The 22,104-nt window shown below is 32.3% G+C and overlaps 2 protein-coding genes across 3 annotated transcripts; both read left to right on the forward strand.

Moving 5' to 3' along the window:
* Positions 1-793: 793 nt before the first annotated feature.
* LOC140443418 (uncharacterized) lies at positions 794-18,374 on the forward strand. Of its 2 annotated transcripts, none has more exons than XM_072534666.1 (3): positions 794-1,011; positions 15,406-15,619; positions 17,077-18,374. In XM_072534666.1, the coding sequence occupies exons 1-3, from the start codon at positions 849-851 to the stop codon at positions 18,371-18,373; spliced, it is 1,674 nt and encodes a 557-aa protein (XP_072390767.1). In that variant the 5' UTR covers positions 794-848; the 3' UTR covers position 18,374. The 2 variants fall into 2 exon arrangements, with proteins under 2 accessions (XP_072390767.1, XP_072390768.1); XM_072534667.1 differs by having other exon boundaries at positions 855-1,015.
* Positions 18,375-18,892: 518 nt separating this feature from the next.
* On the forward strand, positions 18,893-21,873 carry LOC140443417 (uncharacterized). Its single transcript, XM_072534665.1, has 2 exons — positions 18,893-20,550; positions 20,609-21,873. The coding sequence occupies exons 1-2, from the start codon at positions 18,894-18,896 to the stop codon at positions 20,749-20,751; spliced, it is 1,800 nt and encodes a 599-aa protein (XP_072390766.1). The 5' UTR covers position 18,893; the 3' UTR covers positions 20,752-21,873.
* Positions 21,874-22,104: the final 231 nt, after the last annotated feature.

Consider the following 22,104-nt stretch of genomic DNA (forward strand, 5'->3'; position numbering starts at 1 on the left):
TATATTCATTATACTTAATACTCTTGGGTAAAATACCTCATATCATATATGTCTTTAGACACAGTTAATAATTTTCATTGAAGTTTAAACTATAAAGAATGTTTACAATCATTGCTCAATATTAAATGGATAAATCCATAGCAATATTATAAAAGAATATAGGTCCCTAGGTAATTTCCTAAAATTATATCTGATACTGGTGGTTCCCCCTAAAATAGGACACTGTAAGCACTCCACATTTTCACTACAGACACAGCTGACGATACTTTCAACGATTTTCAACTTTAGCGATTCAACGCGCCTAATTCTCTAGTGCCGCGCGCAGCGGACCGATCATGTTTGAGTGGGAGAGAGACGCAAGGCATTCGCCGGTCCGGCGGGCCTCTCTCTCGTTCGGTGACTCACTGTAACAGACGTGAGCGGGCGTTACACTTTTTCTTAAATGACTCCGAGCCACAACCTAATTTAAGACGTTGTCACGTCACACAGGAACCAGTGTGACCTATTTAAATAATAAAGATGATTTGGAAAGTTTTTTTGCGCAGTTTTTCTTATTTTGGTTGCAAAAATATACACTTTTTTAATATATCTCGTTTTTTTCCCATTCTTACCTCCTAATAAGAATCTTATTCAATTCGAAAAATCTCACGATTTTTTAAATAGAATTATTTTAGAGTGTTTTGGCATAGAATAACCGAACACATACGTGTTCGGTTGTTCTCTGGTTTTGGCAACACTGACTGTGACGTGACAGGATTGTTGTCAATACGAACTGTCAATCCATATTAACAGTTCATTGGGCAAATAATATTTTTTTCAATATTTTTATTCAGTTTATTTTGTGAGCTATGGAATTTAAAATTGAAATTAAGGACGAGTTTATTGAAAACGATCACAGCTTAGAGAATGAAAAAGTAATTCTACTCTCATCGTCTAAGGACCAAACAGGTCAGTTTTTCACATCAACAAATCTTGGAGACTTGAAAAATGAACCAGAAGAAAATAAATCAGGTAGGTAAGACAAATAGAATCCTACTCAGTGTAAACTAATTTACAGGTAAGAGAATTAAGAAAAATAAGGTGCGTAACACCATATGAAGTATAAGCCGTGCACAATCTGACATAATTACTGCAATTTAATCAACTGCAAATTATATAAAATAATAATCTTTTCATTTTGAGCAGTTTATTTATTCTAGCTTTCATTTTCGCACCAAAGCATTGATGCACTCCTTTCGTCTTAGACCAAACATCTGTAGCCAAATTTAAAGGCAATAATACTGTGTGCCAAACTAGTATGCATGGTCCATAGTAAAAACATGTGCACATGGGGCTAAATGCGTTAATCTATTACTTCCAACAGTTTTAAAAATATGATCACATAATTTATGATTTCTACTTAGGGACCATTTGCCAGCTTAGGAATATTGTGACATATTCATTACCACAAACATAAAACACAAAAATTCTTTTCTCTTACTATTAATAATATTAAATAGCCTCAACTTATTTAATTTAAATGGGACACCCCATATATTTTTGCAGATTAAAAAAAATTGTTATTCATAAGTCAGATATACCAAGTTTGGTAGAAGAAATTTGTTAAAATAAAAAACAAGTTAAACAATTAATTAAAACAGGTACATTTATTTCCCAAGACCAATGAGAATAATAATTTAAAAAATCACTTGAAATGTTTAAAATGCTGACAAAAGTTCACATCCTCACAATGTGTAAGTCTATTAATTTATTTAGGAGTCTAATAAATAAGAGTAAAAACATAAACTTGTGTCTTATGTTTTTTGTAACAATCTAGTAAATAATTCTTGAGTAATTCAAACAGGGTTGTTTCGTTTTACATTTTGTTTTAGTTAACTGTTTTGAATATTTGTTTAGGTTTAAAATAGTTTTTGATTAAAACATGTTAAAATACTTAAATTAAACATCCTTTTTTTTATTTTCTTTATTAATATAATAAAGAGAAATGAGAAATAATTACTAAATAATAATATAATACACACTTAATAATATAATACATTATACAAACTTTTTAACATGCATAATATTTATTTATTTATTAATAATAGGAACAATTACATTACAATAACAAAAATTAAAAAACTTAAAACATTTGTCACGCCATAATTAATAAATTTCTCAAATTGTTTCAATCTCATAGTAATCTTGTAATCTAAGTCATCAATCTAATATCTGCTCAGTCATGTCATCAGTGATAGAATTAAGTTCTTTATAAATTGAAACCAACTGAGCAGCTTTCACATTGCCTAGCTGATTTCCTAGTTTGGAATGGACTAAGCTCATGGATGAGAAGACTCTTTCTTTGTTGGCAGACAATCTAATAGCTGTGTGAAGTGGTTAGGCAAGTTCCAATGCTGTCATATTTATATTTTTCATAGAACACCACCATGCCAAGGAATTTATATTCTCAATTAGATGTTTAAAGGGAACACACTATGCCTGGTAATTAATAATAATTGGCAATGCTTCGGGATGAAAAGTTTTTACATATTCCATGCCAATTTCTATTTGCTCTTTACTAAGTCTATTTCCACTAAAGTAATGATCAAGCAAATTTACCAAAAAATGAGCTGGGGTCAAAGCATGTAGCGGTTTCTTCACTATTATAAATATAAATCTATGTCGGCTCTTGCTTTCTTTTATAATGTGCACTTCTTTATCCTCATCCTTCGACCATTGCATATCAACTTGAAGAAGAGTGTGAACCAGATAATATATTTACATATGCTAATATTTTTTTTTAAATCTGTCATTCATTTCAAAATCGTGGCGGTTATTCTGTGATGCATAAATATTTGTAAAATATAGAATGCTCTCAATTACTTGTTTATCAAAAAAGAGTGAAAAAGCTTCAATATATGACTTTCCTCCATAGTTGGCTTTTTTATATTGTCTAAATATCAATCAGACTGATGTTGAATTACTACTGAGAACAAAGAAGTATCTGTTGTTAACCAACTTGAGACAAATTTGGATTTACTATTTTTGCCTGGTTTTTTCTTTGGTTCAGAGGAATATCATAATCAGAATCGTCAGAATTCCCAATCACTTGTATTTCATATGTACCTGCAATATCCGATTTTATTGATTCTTCACAAATAAATAGATATTATCATCAATGTCTTCTACATCAGAAACTTCATCTAATTCCGGCGGCAAATAAACCACATTAAGTAACTCAGCATCTTCACAATCAGGGTCTTCTTCTAACAGAGCTATTAACGCTTTAGTAGTTAATGTCATCTTTATTTCATATTTCGAGAATTTACTGAAATAAACAACTGCACTACTATATACACGCATTCGCATAATAGTTAAGCTTACTTCATTTTAATTTATATGAAATATAAAACAAAAGGAAACTTTCAAATCACTTAAAAAAAAACAAATGTAACGTTTACAGCACACAGCAATTCTATAAATAGAGAATGATGTATAATGACGAGATCGTATGTTAAAATTTCAGATTGTTTAGTCTAATGAAAAAATTATTTTGCAGTTTTCTGTTTTTTGAAGTACTGTATTAGGTACTCTATAATAACAATAAAATTTTACTTTATTTTATTAGACAACTATACGATACCTGTTAAAAGACACATGATAATTTAATAATGATATCGGTCTTAGATTTAATTTTTACATAATTACTTATGTGTTTAAATAAATAATTAAATTTTTTTTTTAATGCCTCTGCAAAATTGATAAGTGGAATATGATTTCGTTTCTAAGTTATCGTTAAGGGCTTCGTTAAGTGCGATGTTGCCAATTAATCACCTTCAATTAAAAATTGTTTTAGTATAAACTTAAATCATCAGAGACGAAAATGCCACTGAACTTCTAAAAATCATAAGAACAAGCTAAATTTTCCGGCAAAATGCAAAAATTTAATAAGCTGTGCTATTTACCTTTAAAACGCTTTTTGATTTTTGCTATAGGACACGAGGAGTTTCTCCCCTATGAGGAGGGATGGTTTTAGGGGGAAGTCAGGAGGTAGGAGTAGTAAATTTTGCATATGTTTTGGGGTCCCAAAGCAAAAGTTTAGCTTGTTCGTATGATTTTTGGAGGTTCAATGGCATTTTCGTCTCTGACGACTGGAATATAAATAGATTAATTTATTTATAACAACTCTAAAGCATCTTTGAGATTTGGTAATAAGTTTGTTAGACGTTTCTATTCGAGTTAAATCGGTTTAATAAACGAATGAAGAAAATTGCTGCGTTGGAAGCCAAGAAAATACATTTTTTACGTATGCATTTTGAACTTTGAAATTCAATTTTCTTCATCTATTGTACTTCATTAAAGAGGTCAGCTGTACTTCATTTTTAAAGCTTTACCGACTACTCTACTAAAGTGAATATAGATCTAATTTTTTTACATAAACTCTAATAATTCATAATTAAAATGACGTAAATTTCATCCCTTAATCGTATAATCGTTACATATAAACAAGTAAGCTGTGAATTTATCAAAAAATTTAGACAAATTTGGCCCTAATTGACCTAGGCCATTTTTTTTCTTTATGTAATCGTGAAAAATATACGCTTTCTGGATATGTAAAAATAATTATTTTACGAACAATAACAAAAAATTATTCTATTTGTTTATAAGTCAAAAATTAGCAAATTTTTGTAAATTTATTTTTCGATAATAAATATTTCTTTTTTTTTTTACTTATGTTATTGCAAAAAACAACTTTTTCGGATAAACAAATAGAATAAAATTTAAACAATTCAATGAATCGGTTTTAAATTTTTATCACATATCAGCATTACAAGTCCCAACTTTAAGGAAAATTTCAAAGCCTTAGAACAATTTTTGTAAGAGATATAAATAAATTATTTTTTCGAAATTTTAATCTTCTTGGCCATCTAAACAACAAATACGTATATAAATTTTTGCAAATCGTCATTTTGAAGCTTTTTGCATGTTCTAAAAGATGGTTATGTCAATGTTTTTCAACAATAAAATAAAAAAGCCAAAAGTACATTTTTACACTAATTTGTTTATAAGTAAAAATTATTAACAAATCTTGCCCAGGAATTGGTTAGAATATGTTTGTATAAGTATTATACATCAAAAAACCTCCAAGACAGCCATTATTATTCCTCTTCATAAGGGTAGTGAAAAATCGAATGTCTGCAACTATATTGCCTTATTACCGGTCCTATCCAAAAATTATTGAGAGACTTATAAAATCCCGACTTATGTCCTTTCTCGTTAAAAACATTTTATCACAAAGTCAGTTGGGCTTTTTATCTAATAAATGTAGCAATGATGCTATGTTTTCTGTATTACATGAGATTTATCAAGCACTAAACAATAATATTTACACTGCCACTGTTTTTTTGTGACTATACCAAAGCTTTTGAATGTGTAAATCACGATATTTCGTTAAACAAACTAAACTACGGAAACCTAACTACGGAATTCGAGGTATTTCTTTTAATTGCTTCCAATCTTACTTGAGGAATAGGAAACAACTATTTAGAGCAAATATTGACTAGTTACAAAAGCATTGTATGAGGAGTACCACAAGGTTCAGTATTGAGTCCCCTACTTTCCTTATCTTTATAAATGACATCACTAACTTGAAAATCGATGAAAATTTTTTTCTTTTTGCTGATGATACCAGTATCACCTGGAGGAACTCTAATATTGCAACTCTTCATGCAACTGTAACTTCTGATCTACTTATAAAAACCTGGTCCGACTCTAATTTACTCTCTTTTAACGTGGATAAGACAGTAGCATTATCCTATAAAGGAGCTCTTCAACCATTGCTTCTTAATATCAGCCAGATCAGTATCGTTGATTCTGTAAAATTTTTTGGTATTTTTATAGACAGCAACCTTAAATGGTCCCTTCATATCGATTTGTTAAGTAAAAAAACTAGCCTCAGCCTGCTATACAAGAAGATCTGTTTCGAAGGAAATCAATTTAGCATCTTCTAAAATAACATATTTTTCTTTGTTCGAGTCTCATCCTTTATGGTCTTCCTTTTTGGGGTTCTAGTACAGCTGCCCAATATGATGGTATTTTTATATTACAAAAAGAGCAATACTGTATCTTTTTGGTCTAAGTAGAATAACACATTGCAGAAGATACTTCAAATATCACTGGATTTTAACTCTTTATATATATTTTAGAAACTGTTTGCTTAATTTGTAAACACCTACATGTTTTTCCAGCAAGATCTAATAATGATTATTCCACCAGAAATTCAGACTTATATTCAGACTTATATGGAATAAAAGAAAATTTAAATGACTTCTAGAATATGGTATAGAATATAGGATATGCCATTTAAAATAAGCATATTATTCAATGTCGCATGTAGGCTAGATTCAACTAAAATAATAAAAATAGTGTAACACTGTGTGTAATGAAATGATAAAAATTGAAATTTTACTGATAATAGTATCTTGGCTAGATATATCGACGATAATTGGTGATGTGTTGCATATAACCACGACATAATTGATTATAATTGTTGAAGCTTACAAATTAGGAAATCTTTAAATATTTCAAAAATGGATGGCGATAGGTATAGAAAACCGTAATATAGATTGAAAGCTAAGTAAATTTTGCATACGACAGACTTATAAAATACAGGGTGATTAATTTTAAATAAGTACGTTATTACAGCTTGAATTATCTAATAGAACAATGGAGTATTTTGGCCACCCATATTTTTGTAAAAAATTTTGTTATACTAAACATCTGTTTAAATATGAAAACTTAATTGTATTAATATTTAATTTTGTTCTCAGATTCTTAGAGTCGTAGATACATTCTAGGCCAAAATTAACCGGCCACCTTAAAAATGGGTAATTTTTGATGTCATATCTCCTAAACCTGTTGTCCGATTTAAGTGATTTTTTTAATATGTTATAGATTTATTCCTTGACAATATCGTTATAATAATATGGTTGCTAAACAGGTAAATTTTCATTGTATACCGGGTGTACAAATTAAACTGTGTTTTTTTCTTAAAGTTTGTGGTAAAGTTTTTGTTTTCTTTAATCATCAGTCTGGCTATATAATAAAATAAACTGCTTTCATGTTTAAGTTTTATTTCCACCGATTATATTAGATTACTACAAAGTACAAATTCAAATTCCCATCTCTTAACATTAAAAACTTATCTATCTATCTGTCAGTTCTCTTCTTCTTATTAGAAAGAGGACAGAAAGGAGGTTTTTAGCGATTCACAATACCCTCCCTCGTTAAAAACCTTTCAAGCATAGAAAATTCTTAAATGTAGAGAAACTCATTACAGGTAGGCCTTTTGTAAGCCCATCAGCTTGTTGCTCTTTAGAACTAACATACCTTAAATCTAAAATTCCCTTCTCTACACACTCAGTAACAAATCGATACTTTAAATCCATATGCTTCACTCTCTTGTTATTTCCCTGATTTTTCACAAGTGCTAAACACCCTTGGTTATCTTCAAAAATTGTTAGTTGTTTTACTTCAATATTTAAATCAATTAATAATTTTCTCATAAATAAATTTTCTGTAACACAAGCACATAAAGCTACTAGTTCAGCTTCCGTTGTTGATAACGTTATACAGTTTTGTTTTCTTGTTACCCATGATACTACATTTCCAAATAACTTTATTACATAACCAGTAACTGATTTTCGATCAATTCGGTCACTTCCCCAATCAGAATCTACAAAACTTACTATTGGCTGTTCATTTTTCCTACAATATTCCAAACCCACATTTTCAGATCCCTTTAAATATCTCAATACCCTTTTTAAATGAATCCATATTTCATCTGATGCCTTGTCTTGGTATCTAGAGAAATAATTAAGAGCAAAACATATGTCAGGTCGACTACCTAACATAAGATACATTAAGCAACCTATTAATTGTCTCACAGGTTTATTTGAATTATTATTATCACTGCATGTCAAATTCAATTTTGGATCTATTGGTATAGAACTAGGATTGCAAGAATCCATACCAAACTTTCTTAAGATTTGTTTAATATATCTTGTCTGACTAATATGTAAAATACCTTTATCTCTATCATAGTTTATTTCTAAACCAAGAAAATATTCAAGTTTACCCTTATCCTTCAATTCAAACTTTTCCATTAACTGCTTTACAATATAGTTTATAAAATCATTATCAGGACCACAAATTATTATATCATCTACATAAATTAAAAGATATGTTGCAAAATTATCATTACTTGTAATATATAAACAAAAATCATTCTCAGACCTTATAAATCCAATTTCAAGTAAATAAGTGTTAATTTCTATGTTCCAACATTTTGATGATTGTTTTAACCCATACAATGCTTTATTCAATCTATATACTTCATTTTTAGATTCTACTCCCTCTGGCGAATATATATAGACTTCTTCTTCCAAAGTTCCATTCAAAAATGCTGACTTAATATCTAGTTGTCTGAAATAAAATGAAAATTGATTTCCAATAGCCAAGATCGTTCTAATGGTGGTCATTTTCGCTACTGGAGAATAAATTTCTTCATAATCTGTTCCCTTTTCTTGTGCAAATCCTCGAACTACTAATCGAGCCTTATATTTATCACATTTATTCTCTTCAAAAGGTTTAAAAGTATATACCCATTTCGTATCCAAAATATTCTTTCCAACGGGTTTTTTATCAACTATGTCCCAGGTACCATTTTTATTTATCGAATCAATCTCCCTTTCCATTGCCTTAACCCAGCAATCTTTATCATCCCTTTCTTTTACTTCTTCAAATGACTGTGGCACATCTTCAACCAAATTCATGGCACATAGAGCCATATAAGTCTCATAATCTTCTAACCATTTTGGTGGCTTTATATTTCTATTTCCTCTACCTTCTGCTCGACTTGTGCTCTGTTCTTCATTTCTTACTTCTTCATTAATACTAACTTGATCTATTTCATTTCTGCGGTTCATTTCCTGTTTTGCAATGTTGTCTACCCTATCCATACCTTCATCACGTTTACTCCTAACTTCTCTGCCTTCATCTAGTGTTGCCAATCCTTTAAAATAAAATTCATTTTCATTAAACCTTACATCCCTGGCAATAATTATTTTGTTTTTAGTTGTATTCCACAACCTATAACCTGTAGGTGCATAGCCCAACATTACACATTTTCCTGCCTTATCATCAAACTTACTCCTCAATTCGTCGGAAATGTGAGCATAACAAGTACTTCCAAAAACTTTTAAATTTCTAACATCTGGTTTTTTATTGTTCCATATTTCAGCTGGTGTAACATCTCCATCCAGGCTTTCCGAAGGTGACCTATTTATCACATAACATGATGCCCTTATAGCTTCTCCCCAAAAAGACTTAGGAACCATTGAAGCATTCATAATGCATCTAGCTCTTTCCACCAAAGTACGGTTCATCCTCTCTGCCTTACCATTTTGTTGAGGTGTGTATGGTACTGTATAATCTAATAGAATGCCATTTTCTTTACAAAACTCTCTATATTCATTTGAAACATATTCACCCCCATTATCACATCTTAATTTAGAAACCTTTGAATTAAATTTTGCTTCTACAAACCTCAAATATTCCTTAAATTTACTGAAAACCTCACTTTTATTTTTAATTAAAAAAAGCATAGTAAAATTTGAAAAACCATCTATAAAAGTGACAAAATACTTACAACCATCAATTGTTTGTGGACTGATTGGCCCGCACACGTCAGAATGTATTATTTCTAAAATTCTATTACTTTTTGTCCTGGTTGAAAAAGGTAACCTTGAAAACTTTCCCTGTATACATGGTTCACAAAAATTCACTCCGCCAATATGTATGTCTTTGTTTATTCCATCAACTAAATTCTTTTTAATTAATTTTTCTAGTGATTTAAAATTTAAATGTGAAAACCTTTCATGCCATCTAATAAATTCTTTATTTTGGTCATTTTGGACAGAGTAACATTTTTGTTGAACTACTTCAAAATTTATTTTGTATAAACCATCTCTTTTACCTAATCCTATTAAACAACCGTTCTTAATTAATTTTACAACACCATTTTCAAAAATTACAGTAATCTGAGACATTTCCAATCGTTTTACAGAAAGTAAATTTTTTCGTAACTGTGGTACATAAAAAGCATTTTCAATTTTACATTCTACTTGTCTACCACATACATTGCTAAAAACATTAATATTTCCAATACCAACTGCAGGTAAATAGTTACCATTTTTTGCTAATGCTATATCTATAGGTTTATCCAAAATTACCAAATCTGTAAATATACTTTTATCATTTAGTAAGTGATCAGTACATCCTGAATCAATCACAAATTCTAAGTTATTCACTGTTTCACTATTAACTACATTTTTACCTATTTCAGTTATAAAACATACCTTAGACACTTCATCAGTTATATCATCAATCTCATGTGACCTATCCTGCTGTTGGGTGAAGTTGCTTCTATGCATTCCTCTGTTGTGTTGTAAGTTTCTCGTACCTCTATAACTGTTACCTCTATTTGATCCATTTCCTCTAAAATCATCCTGAAAACCTCTTTGACTCCGAAAATTTGATCTGTAATTGTTACCTCTATTTGACCCATTTCCTCTAAAATCATCCTGAAAACCTCTTTGATAACTTGTGGATAGTCTTGCTCGACATTCTCTTTTATAATGGCCTCTTTTTCCACACCTATAACAAGATGTGTCAACATTGAAAGCAACTTGTTCAGCACCAACTACTCGACTTGCTCTTGCACCCAGGCACCTCTTTTCTTCTTCACTCAATAACCTTTTCTTTACCTCTTCATATGATAGTACACCAGACGCTAAATTTTCGATAACTGTTACTACTGTTTCATAGGATTTTGGCAAAGTTAACAGCAAATTACATATTATATCTTGATCTTCAATTTTTACCCCAGTGGCTCTTAACTGTCTAAGGATTTCCTCAAATTCACCAATAAATCGTTCCAATGACTCACCTTCTTTCAATTTCATGGACAGCAACTTTCTTTTTAGGAACAGTTGTCCTGGTAGACCCTTTTTCTCATATTTTTCTTCTAAACTTTTCCACATATGGTACGCCTGTTCTTTGTCCCGCAATATCTCTAATTGTGCATCGGAAACACATTGAACAATTATTGATTTGGCTTTATTGTTCATTTTTTGGAATTTTTTCATCTCGTTCTCGCTTAAACCTGTTGTGATTGTTTCGCCTTTTACACACTCTAATACTTCATTTTCTGCCAATATTATTTCCATCCGAAACTTCCATGATAAGTAATTCTCACCTGTTAGGGCCTCAATATTATACATTTTTCTTTGTTCCATCGTGTACATGTGTATATAACCTATATTCGCTTTTTGATACCTTATTATTATTTTTCATCCGTGAACTGCGCCCATAACCTTTTGTTTTCTTTAATCATCAGTCTGGCTATATAATAAAATAAACTGCTTTCATGTTTAAGTTTTATTTCCACCGATTATATTAGATTACTACAAAGTACAAATTCAAATTCCCATCTCTTAACATTAAAAACTTATCTATCTATCTGTCAGTTCTCTTCTTCTTATTAGAAAGAGGACAGAAAGGAGGTTTTTAGCGATTCACAATAAAAGTCACCCTGTGGAATATTCTAGCATTTATAAAATATTGAAATTAAAACCTAACTATAGCCTTATGTTTTCTCAACATTTTGTTTTTTGATTCATTCGCTTATATTGGACAATACAAAAGTTAGGTAGTTTAACAACTAGCCATGTTTTTCATCAATACTCCACCACCTTTATTATTGTTTTGTTTACATTACCTGTGACAGTTTGTTTGCTAAATTTGTGTCATCGAAGGATTTTTGACATATAGTCGTTGTACGACATTGTTGCAAATCTTTTTCCGTGCTAATAACAATTCTTGAACAATTTTTAATTAAAATTAAATTTGTAATTAAAATTGTAATTTTATATCATTGTGAGCGAATATTGTTTAAGTTGAAATTTTAGTGCTTATTTATTGTTTGTGCTTTTAAAAATACCACTCGTTCCAACTGATGCTGCTAGGACAGTGGCTTTAGTTGATGCTGGTTACAGTTAACGTCATATCGCTGGTATACTTGATGTACCCAGAACTACCGTACAAGATGCCATCAGACGATTTCGGGAGACAGGATCGTACAACCGCAGGCCAGGTCAAGGCCGAAAACGATGCACTTCAGTTCGAGATGACCGCTTTCTTGTCACTAAAGTATTGAGAAACCGCTTTTGCACCGCTCCTGAAGCTCGTAGGTCTCTTTTCTTGAGGTGAGAAACGTTAGTGTGAATAGACAAACGATTAGAAGAAGACTGTCAGAAAGGCTTTTCATCCAGCTCGCGCACCACAACTGCTCCCACAACACCGTAGGGCTAGACTTCATTTTGCGCGAGAATATGCTAACTGGACTGTGGCGGAATGGAAGAATATACTGTTCTCAGATGAGAGCAGAATAGCCCTAAAAGGTCCAGATGGACGCCAACGTATCTATAGACGTCAAAATGAAAGGTTTGCTGCATGCGCTATAACCGAAACAGTGGCTTACCGAGGAGGGTCAATAATGATTTGGGGAGGTATTTCTTACGAAGCGCGTACTGATCTTGTGTTCGTAGAGGCAGTGTGAATGCTCAAGTATACGTGCAAGAAGTTCTCCAAGACCATGTCATGCCTTTTACACCATTCATTGGTGATAACTTCAGACTAATGCATGACAATGAACGTTGCCATACAGCAAGATCTACCAGGGAGTACCTTAATGAGGTCGGGATTCAAGTTCTACCATGGCCAGCACACAGTCCCGATCTTAACCCAATTGAGCATATCTGGGACAACCTTAAAAGGCGGGTAAGAGCAAGAGTACCAGCCCAGCATCCTTTGAAGAGCTGTATTCAGGATATCATGAATGGATTGCCAAACCGGCTCCAAGAAGTCCTAAGGTTCCAAGAAGTCCTAGAGGCGACAACACCCATTATTGATACCCAATTTTTTTTTTTTCAATTAGACTTTATTTCCCAAAATATTGTTAATTTGAATTTTCTTCGAAGATTTTACTCATTGGATTTTTACTGTAACAAATGACTTTTTTTTCAAAAAGATTATTTTTTTCTCTTCCGGGAGATAAAAATTGATAAAAAACATGTCTAATTGTTAAAACACCTAACTTTTGTATTATCCAACATAAGCGAATCAATCAAAAAACAAAATGTTGAGAAAGCATGAGGCTATAGTTACGATTTAATTTCAGTATTCAACAAATGCTAGAATATTCCTCAGGGTGATGCAAAATTTAAGAAAGAAACACAGTTTGATTCGTACACCCGATATACAATGAAAATTTACCTGTTTAGCAACAATATTATTATAAAGATATTGTCAAGGAATAGGGCTATACCATATTAAAAAATCACTTAAATCGGACAACAGGTTTAGGAGATATAAGACATCAAAAATTACCCATTATTAAGATGGCCGGTTAATTTTGGCCCAGAGTGTATGTAATTTTTTCTAAAACCTTACATTTTTAGAAAAATCGAAATAAATCAAAACACCTTGTATTTAGATATAGGAAATCCTTATAAAAGTATAGCCTAAAACTTTAAGGACAATTTAAAAATGTTACCAGATATAGGGTGTTCCATAAGAAAAAATATAACTTTGATATACGAGGGTGGAGTGATATAAAACTAGCCTTTGATATAAAAAACAAGTTTTTTGGAATTAAAACGATTTATTTCTAAACATAGTCCCCTTTTAGCTCGATACACTTAGTAAGACGATGTTCCAATTTTTTTATCCCATCCGAATAGTACTTTTGCCCGAACTCTTCAAAATAGGCCGAAGTTTCAGCGACGACTTCATCATTTGTTGCGAAACGGCGTCCTCCGAGCCATTTTTTTAGGTTTGGAAACAGGAAAAAATCGCTGGCGGCAAGATCTGGAGAATACGGTGGGTGTTCAACCAATTAATAGCCCAATTTTGCCATGGCTACGGCTGATTTGTGAGCCGGTGTATTACACTTTTTTGCGTTCCAAACCGGGGCGTTTTCGACGCAATTCGGCATCGAATCGATCCAATAATGCTGCGTAGTACTCACCATTGATTGTTTTTCCTTTTTCCAAGTAGTCGATGTTGATGATGTCCTTCGCATCCCAGAAAACAGTCGCCATCACTTTGCCGGCCGCATGTGCACTCTTTGTCTTCTTCGGAGGCCCTTCGCCGCGTTTGCGCCACTGTTTTGACTGTTCTTTGATTTCCGGTGTGTAAAAAAAATCCTTCGGATCGCGCCGTATCATCGTCACAAGTGTCTTCGAAGTGGTCACACGTTTTTGCATTTGATCGATTGTCAGCAAACGCGGCACCCATCGCGCGGATAACTTTTTCATGTCCAAATGATGGTGAATGATGTTGTGTACGCATTCGTAGGAAATGTTTAGGACCTCTATTAACTCGCGGAGCTTAACTCGACGATCTGCCATAATCATGTCATGGACTTTGTTGATCATTTCCGGCGTGGTGACTTCATTTGGTCTCCCGGGACGCCCGTCATCAAAAACGCTCGTACTACCACGAACAAATTCAGCGTTCCAAAATTTTTCTGTTGCTAACGAAGGTGCAACCTCACCATAAACTTCGTCTAGGTCGGATTTGATTTGCACCTTTGTTTTACCCTTTTTGTGGAGGAACTTAATCACCGAACGATACTCGACTTTTTCCATTTCTCCGAAAACACAAAATTTGCTTGCTTTGGCGGCTGTAAAAACCAAACTAATTGTTTTTAAAACTTAAAATTTTAAAAGACGTCATGACATGAATAGCAAATATCAACACCAATTCGATATCAAGTAGCGCCATCCATCAAAGGCTAGTTTAATATCAATCTATCCTCGTACCAGTGTTTTTTGGAGCACCCCAATTCATATTATTTTTAAATTGTAGTGTTGATCGCCCTGTATATTTGTGTTAAGAAAAAAATTAGATAGTAAGTCGTTTTTTTCGTACAGAGACCGAGGCGTATCGGATGATAATGTATATATCACTAGAGTTCCAGCTGGTATCACTGTAACTTGATCGGTTTCTGACGGATGGCATGATGTTGTTTTGAATAAACAAAAAAGTAAACACATTCCAATATGTTTTGTAAGCTTCATTTGAAACTAATTAAGTGCCAATATTATTTAAACGGTTTAAATATGACAAAAAAAAAACAATTTTATTAAAAAGTATTGTGATATTTCATAATTGTTTTAAAAGTTTTTATTATAACATAAAAAAATGTTCTGTATTTTTGTCAAGTATTAAATTATGTATTTAACTTTTTTCCTCTATTGTTTCTACATAAACAAATTTTTACAGTCTGGATTTTGTTTTTAGATTTTTCCCAGAAGAACGGACAAGAATTTATGAAAAGAATACCTGACTATATATGTAACAAAGAACAAGAAATAGGTCTACACTTTGAAGAAACGACATCAAATAATTTGATTTCTTCTAAACCTTACAGGTGTGAAATTTGTTTTACGCAGTTTGCTAAAAAACAAACGTTAGAAACACATATGAGAGTGCATACTGGAGAAAATCCGTACGAGTGTGAAATTTGTTGTAAGCAATTTACCGGAGTAGGTACTTTAAAAAAGCATTTTAGAGTACATACTGGAAAAAAGCCGTATAACTGTGAAATTTGTTTTAAGCAATTTGGTGTAGCACATAATTTGAAACAACATATGAGAATACACACCGGAGAAAAGCCGTACGAGTGTGAAATTTGTTTTAAGCAGTTTAGTGTAGCACATATTTTGAAACAACATATGAGAACGCACACTGGAGAAAAACCTTACGAGTGTGAAATTTGTTGTAAGCAGTTTGCTCACAAACAAAATGTGGAAAGACATATGAGACTTCACACTGGAGAAAGACCTTACATGTGTGAAATTTGTCTGAAGAAGTTTAGTGAAACAAGTCCTTTAAAAAAACATTTAAGAATGCACAGAGGAGAAAAACCTTACAAGTGTGAAATTTGTTTTAAGCAATTTAGTGGAGCAAGTGGTTTAAAACAACATATAAGAACGCACACTGGGGAAAAACCTTACGAGTGTAAAATTTGTTGTAAGCAACTTACTGGAGCAACCACTTTAAAACAGCATTTGAGAGTGCACACTGGAGAAAAGCCGTACGAGTGTGAAATTTGTTTTAAGCAGTTTAGTGTAGCAAGTATTTTGAAACAACATATGAGAACGCACACTGGAGAAAAACCTTATGAGTGTACAATTTGTTGTAAGCAGTTTTCTCACAAACAAAATGTAGAAAGACATATGAGACTTCACACTGGAGAAAGACCTTACAAGTGTGAAATTTGTTTGAAGCAGTTTAGTGAAATAAGTCCTTTAAAAAAACATTTAAGAATGCACAGAGGAGAAAAACCTTACAAGTGTGAAATTTGTTTTAAGCAATTTATTCAAGGAAGTGGTTTACAACAACATATGAGAACGCACACTGGGGAAAAACCTTACGAGTGTGAAATTTGTTTTACGCAATTTCCCAGAAAACAAAAGTTAGAAATACATATGAGAATGCACACTGGGGAAAAACCTTACGAGTGTAAATTACGAGTGATCGGTTTCTGACGGATGGCATGATGTTGTTTTGAATAAACAAAAAAGTAAACACATTCCAATATGTTTTGTAAGCTTCATTTGAAACTAATTAAGTGCCAATATTATTTAAACGGTTTAAATATGACAAAAAAAAACAATTTTATTAAAAAGTATTGTGATATTTCATAATTGTTTTAAAAGTTTTTATTATAACATAAAAAAATGTTCTGTATTTTTGTCAAGTATTAAATTATGTATTTAACTTTTTTCCTCTATTGTTTCTACATAAACAAATTTTTACAGTCTGGATTTTGTTTTTAGATTTTTCCCAGAAGAACGGACAAGAATTTATGAAAAGAATACCTGACTATATATGTAACAAAGAACAAGAAATAGGTCTACACTTTGAAGAAACGACATCAAATAATTTGATTTCTTCTAAACCTTACAGGTGTGAAATTTGTTTTACGCAGTTTGCTAAAAAACAAACGTTAGAAACACATATGAGAGTGCATACTGGAGAAAATCCGTACGAGTGTGAAATTTGTTGTAAGCAATTTACCGGAGTAGGTACTTTAAAAAAGCATTTTAGAGTACATACTGGAAAAAAGCCGTATAACTGTGAAATTTGTTTTAAGCAATTTGGTGTAGCACATAATTTGAAACAACATATGAGAATACACACCGGAGAAAAGCCGTACGAGTGTGAAATTTGTTTTAAGCAGTTTAGTGTAGCACATATTTTGAAACAACATATGAGAACGCACACTGGAGAAAAACCTTACGAGTGTGAAATTTGTTGTAAGCAGTTTGCTCACAAACAAAATGTGGAAAGACATATGAGACTTCACACTGGAGAAAGACCTTACATGTGTGAAATTTGTCTGAAGAAGTTTAGTGAAACAAGTCCTTTAAAAAAACATTTAAGAATGCACAGAGGAGAAAAACCTTACAAGTGTGAAATTTGTTTTAAGCAATTTAGTGGAGCAAGTGGTTTAAAACAACATATAAGAACGCACACTGGGGAAAAACCTTACGAGTGTAAAATTTGTTGTAAGCAACTTACTGGAGCAACCACTTTAAAACAGCATTTGAGAGTGCACACTGGAGAAAAGCCGTACGAGTGTGAAATTTGTTTTAAGCAGTTTAGTGTAGCAAGTATTTTGAAACAACATATGAGAACGCACACTGGAGAAAAACCTTATGAGTGTACAATTTGTTGTAAGCAGTTTTCTCACAAACAAAATGTAGAAAGACATATGAGACTTCACACTGGAGAAAGACCTTACAAGTGTGAAATTTGTTTGAAGCAGTTTAGTGAAATAAGTCCTTTAAAAAAACATTTAAGAATGCACAGAGGAGAAAAACCTTACAAGTGTGAAATTTGTTTTAAGCAATTTATTCAAGGAAGTGGTTTACAACAACATATGAGAACGCACACTGGGGAAAAACCTTACGAGTGTGAAATTTGTTTTACGCAATTTCCCAGAAAACAAAAGTTAGAAATACATATGAGAATGCACACTGGGGAAAAACCTTACGAGTGTAAAATTTGTTTTAAACACTTTCCTCAAAAACAAAATTTAAAAATACATATGAGAGTTCATACTGGAGAAAAACCTTACGAATGTAAAATTTGTTGTAAGCAGTTTTCTCAGAAACAACACATCCAAAAACACATGATAGTACACACTGAGAAAAACCTCACAGATGTGAAATTTGTTAAAATAGACATGGCGCCAAGTTGAATGCTCTATCTGTGTTCATGTTGCTGTGTTAGTAGTTCGAGTTTTAATAGTAACAAAATGAAATTTTAAATAACATGGAGAAGTCAATATTAGCTGTAAGAAAAACTGGATTGAATCCATTACTTCCATTTCAGCGAGGTATAATTATATCGATACGATCTTTAAAACAGCTGTTTGTTGATTTAAAAAACGACTTTGATGTAAAGTATATGAAGACTACACGGAAGAAAGGCGAAATGTCAATTTTTGATTATTTTTTGTTCAGAGCAGCAATATGTAGGTTTTTAGTAGTAGTTTTATGTGGGTCGTTCAAACATGGGAAAAAGACGAATCCTCATAGCTTAAAACACGTTATAAAATTCTTCGTACAGGGAAGAATGATCCTCGCGTAAATCCGAGAAAGGTGGAATGTCAGTGCTTGTCGGGACGTCGGGGGAGTACACGCCGCATTTTGTTTACTAAAAACGTTTAGTTTTCGATTAGCCTTCATTAAATAAAGTGCGTGTTATTGTGTTCTAAAATGACGGATAGTGAAAGAGATGATACGTGTCGCGAAAAAAACACTAGAAAAAGGAAAATTACAGGTCGAATAAATGAAGTAATGAAGCGGTTAAGACAACAGAGCCATGAAACAGGTGACGATTGTCAATGTAAGAGACTTAAGTGTTTCAAAACAGTAGATCAACAAAATCGATCAAACATTATAAACAATTTTAACCGTATGGGGCGTGATGAACAAAATATTTACTTGGCAGGCCTAATAACGTTAATGCCCGTAAAGCAAAGAAGAGCCCGAGATGAAGCTACATCAAGATTGCATGATGCAACGTATTCTTTTAGAGTTAGAATAACGACTGACGATAAAACTACTGACGTCCCAGTTTGTTTTAAAGCTTTTCTAAGCCTTCATGGCATTGGTCGGAAGAGGCTTGAAAATATTCAAAAAAGTTTAAAAGCTACTGGTAGTGCACCAATTGACAAACGCGGAAAAAATCCAAAAAAACACGCATTAACAAAACAACAGCTAGATGAAGTTATTGAACACATAAAGCGTTTTAAAGGAAGAGAAAGCCATTATAGTAAAAATAAAACTAAGAAAATGTACCTTCCGGATGACTTAAATATTAAGAAAATGTACACTATGTACAAATCCGATAAGGGCGCTCCTTTGTCTTACGAAACATATCGACAAATCTTTAATAAGCATTTTAACATTAGCTTCGGCTATCCGCGGAGTGATACGTGTAATGCTTGCGATCATTTCTTGGCTGAACTTAAGGTCCTTCACAATAAACTGAATGAAACAATTGATGCCTCTGAAAAACAAAAGATAGAAGTTGAGATAAAACGAATAACTTTGTCAAATAGCCTACACAAATCCAAAGCGGAAGCATTTTATGAAATAAAGAGAAGGGCAAGGAAAGCAGCAATGCAGAATGTTAACTGTGAAGCAGTATCTATGGATTTTGAAAAAAATTTATCCACTCCAAATATTCCGACCAACGACGTCTACTATAAGAGACAACTGACGCTTCACTCCTTTAATATTCATGTATTGTCAACAGGAAATGCTACATTTTATTGTTTTCCAGAAACCATAGGAGGCAAAGGTTCAAACGAAGTAGTGTCATTTCTGCACCATTTTATCTTTGTTCAGCTTGATCTGTCAGTTCGTCACCTCCACATATTCTGTGATTCATGTGGCGGCCAAAATAAAAACTTCACTGTTTTCCGTTATCTTCACTATGTAGTTAATACTGCAAAAAGGTTGGACTCAATCAAAGTAACCTTCCCAATACGAGGTCATTCTTACATGGAGTGCGATCGAGATATGGGTGTGATAAACCAAAAAATTATGGCTGAACTTCCTGAGGATTGGTACACGGAAATTAGATCATGTCGAGTAAAACCAAATCCGTTCGATGTCGTAGAGGTCGATCAATCACTTATAAGAAACTGGTTACTATTCTTGGACAAAATTTACGTAACTAAACCAACATATAAATCAAGACCAATCAGAGAACTCGAAATATTGAAAGATCATCCACGCCTTTTCAAACACCGAGATTCCTATAATGGACAATGGGAGACGTCAATTATACGCAAACCATTTACAAATTCCGATGAGGTGCAACTACCCGAGAGCCAGTTTATTTTGCCACCAAAATTATATACAGGTGAGTTTGTTTTAAAAATTCCCTTCCTTTTCTCTTTTTTCATAGAGATGTTTTTTAGAGCTAAGGAAAATTTCTAAGGAAAAATTTAACGATCTGGTCCACTTGAGTCAGTTTTGCACATCTGAAAGGGCTAGATCGTTCTATAGAGGCTTACCTTACAACAAAAACAACAAAAACGTAAACAAAATGAGGAGAAAATAATAAAAGCTAGACAAATGAAGATCAGAAAAAAAATTGTTGTCATATATTTCGCTTTTTTCCCGTGTTTGTAGTGACTTGTGTTTACATAAAGCAATGTTTCTAAGTTTTGTGTTTTATTTTAAATTCCGTTGATTAAATAATACGTTACAAAATAAGTATGAAGACTACTTAAATAAAGAAGTACGCAAAATATTTAATTGTATGATGATGTTTAGGGTTTGAAAGTTAAAAATTCAATTTTCTCGAATTAACCTCTTTGTGACATTTCGCCTTTCTTCTTTCGTGTGGTCTTCATATATTAATTTATAATCCTCCTAATCAGGACCCTCTAGAAGGACTATTTTCAATTTGAAGAGCAATTGGTGGTCTACATGATGATCCAACTGCTAGGGAGTTCAAGTATAGATTGAGAAACTATATAATAGGTAGAAATGATGAAATTATTTCAACACCTGAAAACGTAGATCATGCATTAGAGTCTGCAAATATTACTATTACCAATGTAATTATTTGTGAAATTGTCACCGAAGAGATTTTTTCCTCACTAAACCTGCCTACTGGTAATACAGAAATTGACTATGAAGATTTATTTAGTTGACAGTCATCAATATTTTATTAGTCCGGATATAAAAGACCTAAAGTCCTGGAATGGGATGGATTGGAAAATTTAGCCGGTTTCGTTACATTTAAGTTACAAAAAAAAAAGAAATACTTGGGACATATTCAGGACGTTAATAAATCGTTTACTCGGATAAACCACGTTTCTGAGGGTGGTTTACTCAAACAAACCCTGGAGTTTGTAACTAAATGTAGTGAACTGGAACATACTTTTCGTAATTATAATTGCAACACATTAAAAATAACTAAAAATTATTTGAAAAACCTAATAGAAGCCGCAAAACATGTAAATGTTTTGCGACTTCTATTGTGTAAAAGTGAATACATGTAAAAGTGAAGACGTAAAATTGCTTTTTTTAATATAAAATGTATTTTAAAATATGGATGCTATATCATAAAATATTAAGAATGGCACGCTTTTGTATATTGCAAATTCTTTACGTTTTACCGGCATTGTATATTTAATTTATGTTTTGTAGCAATATTTATTTGTAATATACACAATCAAACTGTAGATTCATATATTTCTTTAATTTTCAAAATTATGTATCCATTTTCAAAACACGTTTTTACAGAAAGTAACTAGTTATGACTTCTTAGTCCAAGATATGGCATCAATCTAGTCTAGTCTTCAATAGACAAGATATGTCTATTGAAAATAGAATGGCAAGTGAGCATATCTTGTTTGTTATAGTATCATGGATAGAGAGATTTCAAAACCTAGAGAACCTTGGA

Source organism: Diabrotica undecimpunctata, chromosome 6, assembly GCF_040954645.1.
Source record: "Diabrotica undecimpunctata isolate CICGRU chromosome 6, icDiaUnde3, whole genome shotgun sequence".
NCBI lineage: Eukaryota > Metazoa > Arthropoda > Insecta > Coleoptera > Chrysomelidae > Diabrotica > Diabrotica undecimpunctata.

What these genes read in the sequence shown, in the direction of transcription:
- LOC140443417 (XM_072534665.1), top strand. Translation starts at nt 18,894, where the DNA reads ATGACGGATAGTGAAAGAGATGATACGTGTCGCGAAAAAAACACTAGA. An exon ending in GCCACCAAAATTATATACAG is followed by an intron (nt 20,551 to 20,608) that starts GTGAGTTTGTTT and finishes GATGTTTTTTAG; the next exon opens with AGCTAAGGAAAATTTCTAAG.
- LOC140443418 (XM_072534666.1), top strand. Translation starts at nt 849, where the DNA reads ATGGAATTTAAAATTGAAATTAAGGACGAGTTTATTGAAAACGATCAC. An exon ending in ACCAGAAGAAAATAAATCAG is followed by an intron (nt 1,012 to 15,405) that starts GTAGGTAAGACA and finishes TTTTGTTTTTAG; the next exon opens with ATTTTTCCCAGAAGAACGGA. An exon ending in ACTGGAGAAAATCCGTACGA is followed by an intron (nt 15,620 to 17,076) that starts GTGTGAAATTTG and finishes TAAACCTTACAG; the next exon opens with GTGTGAAATTTGTTTTACGC.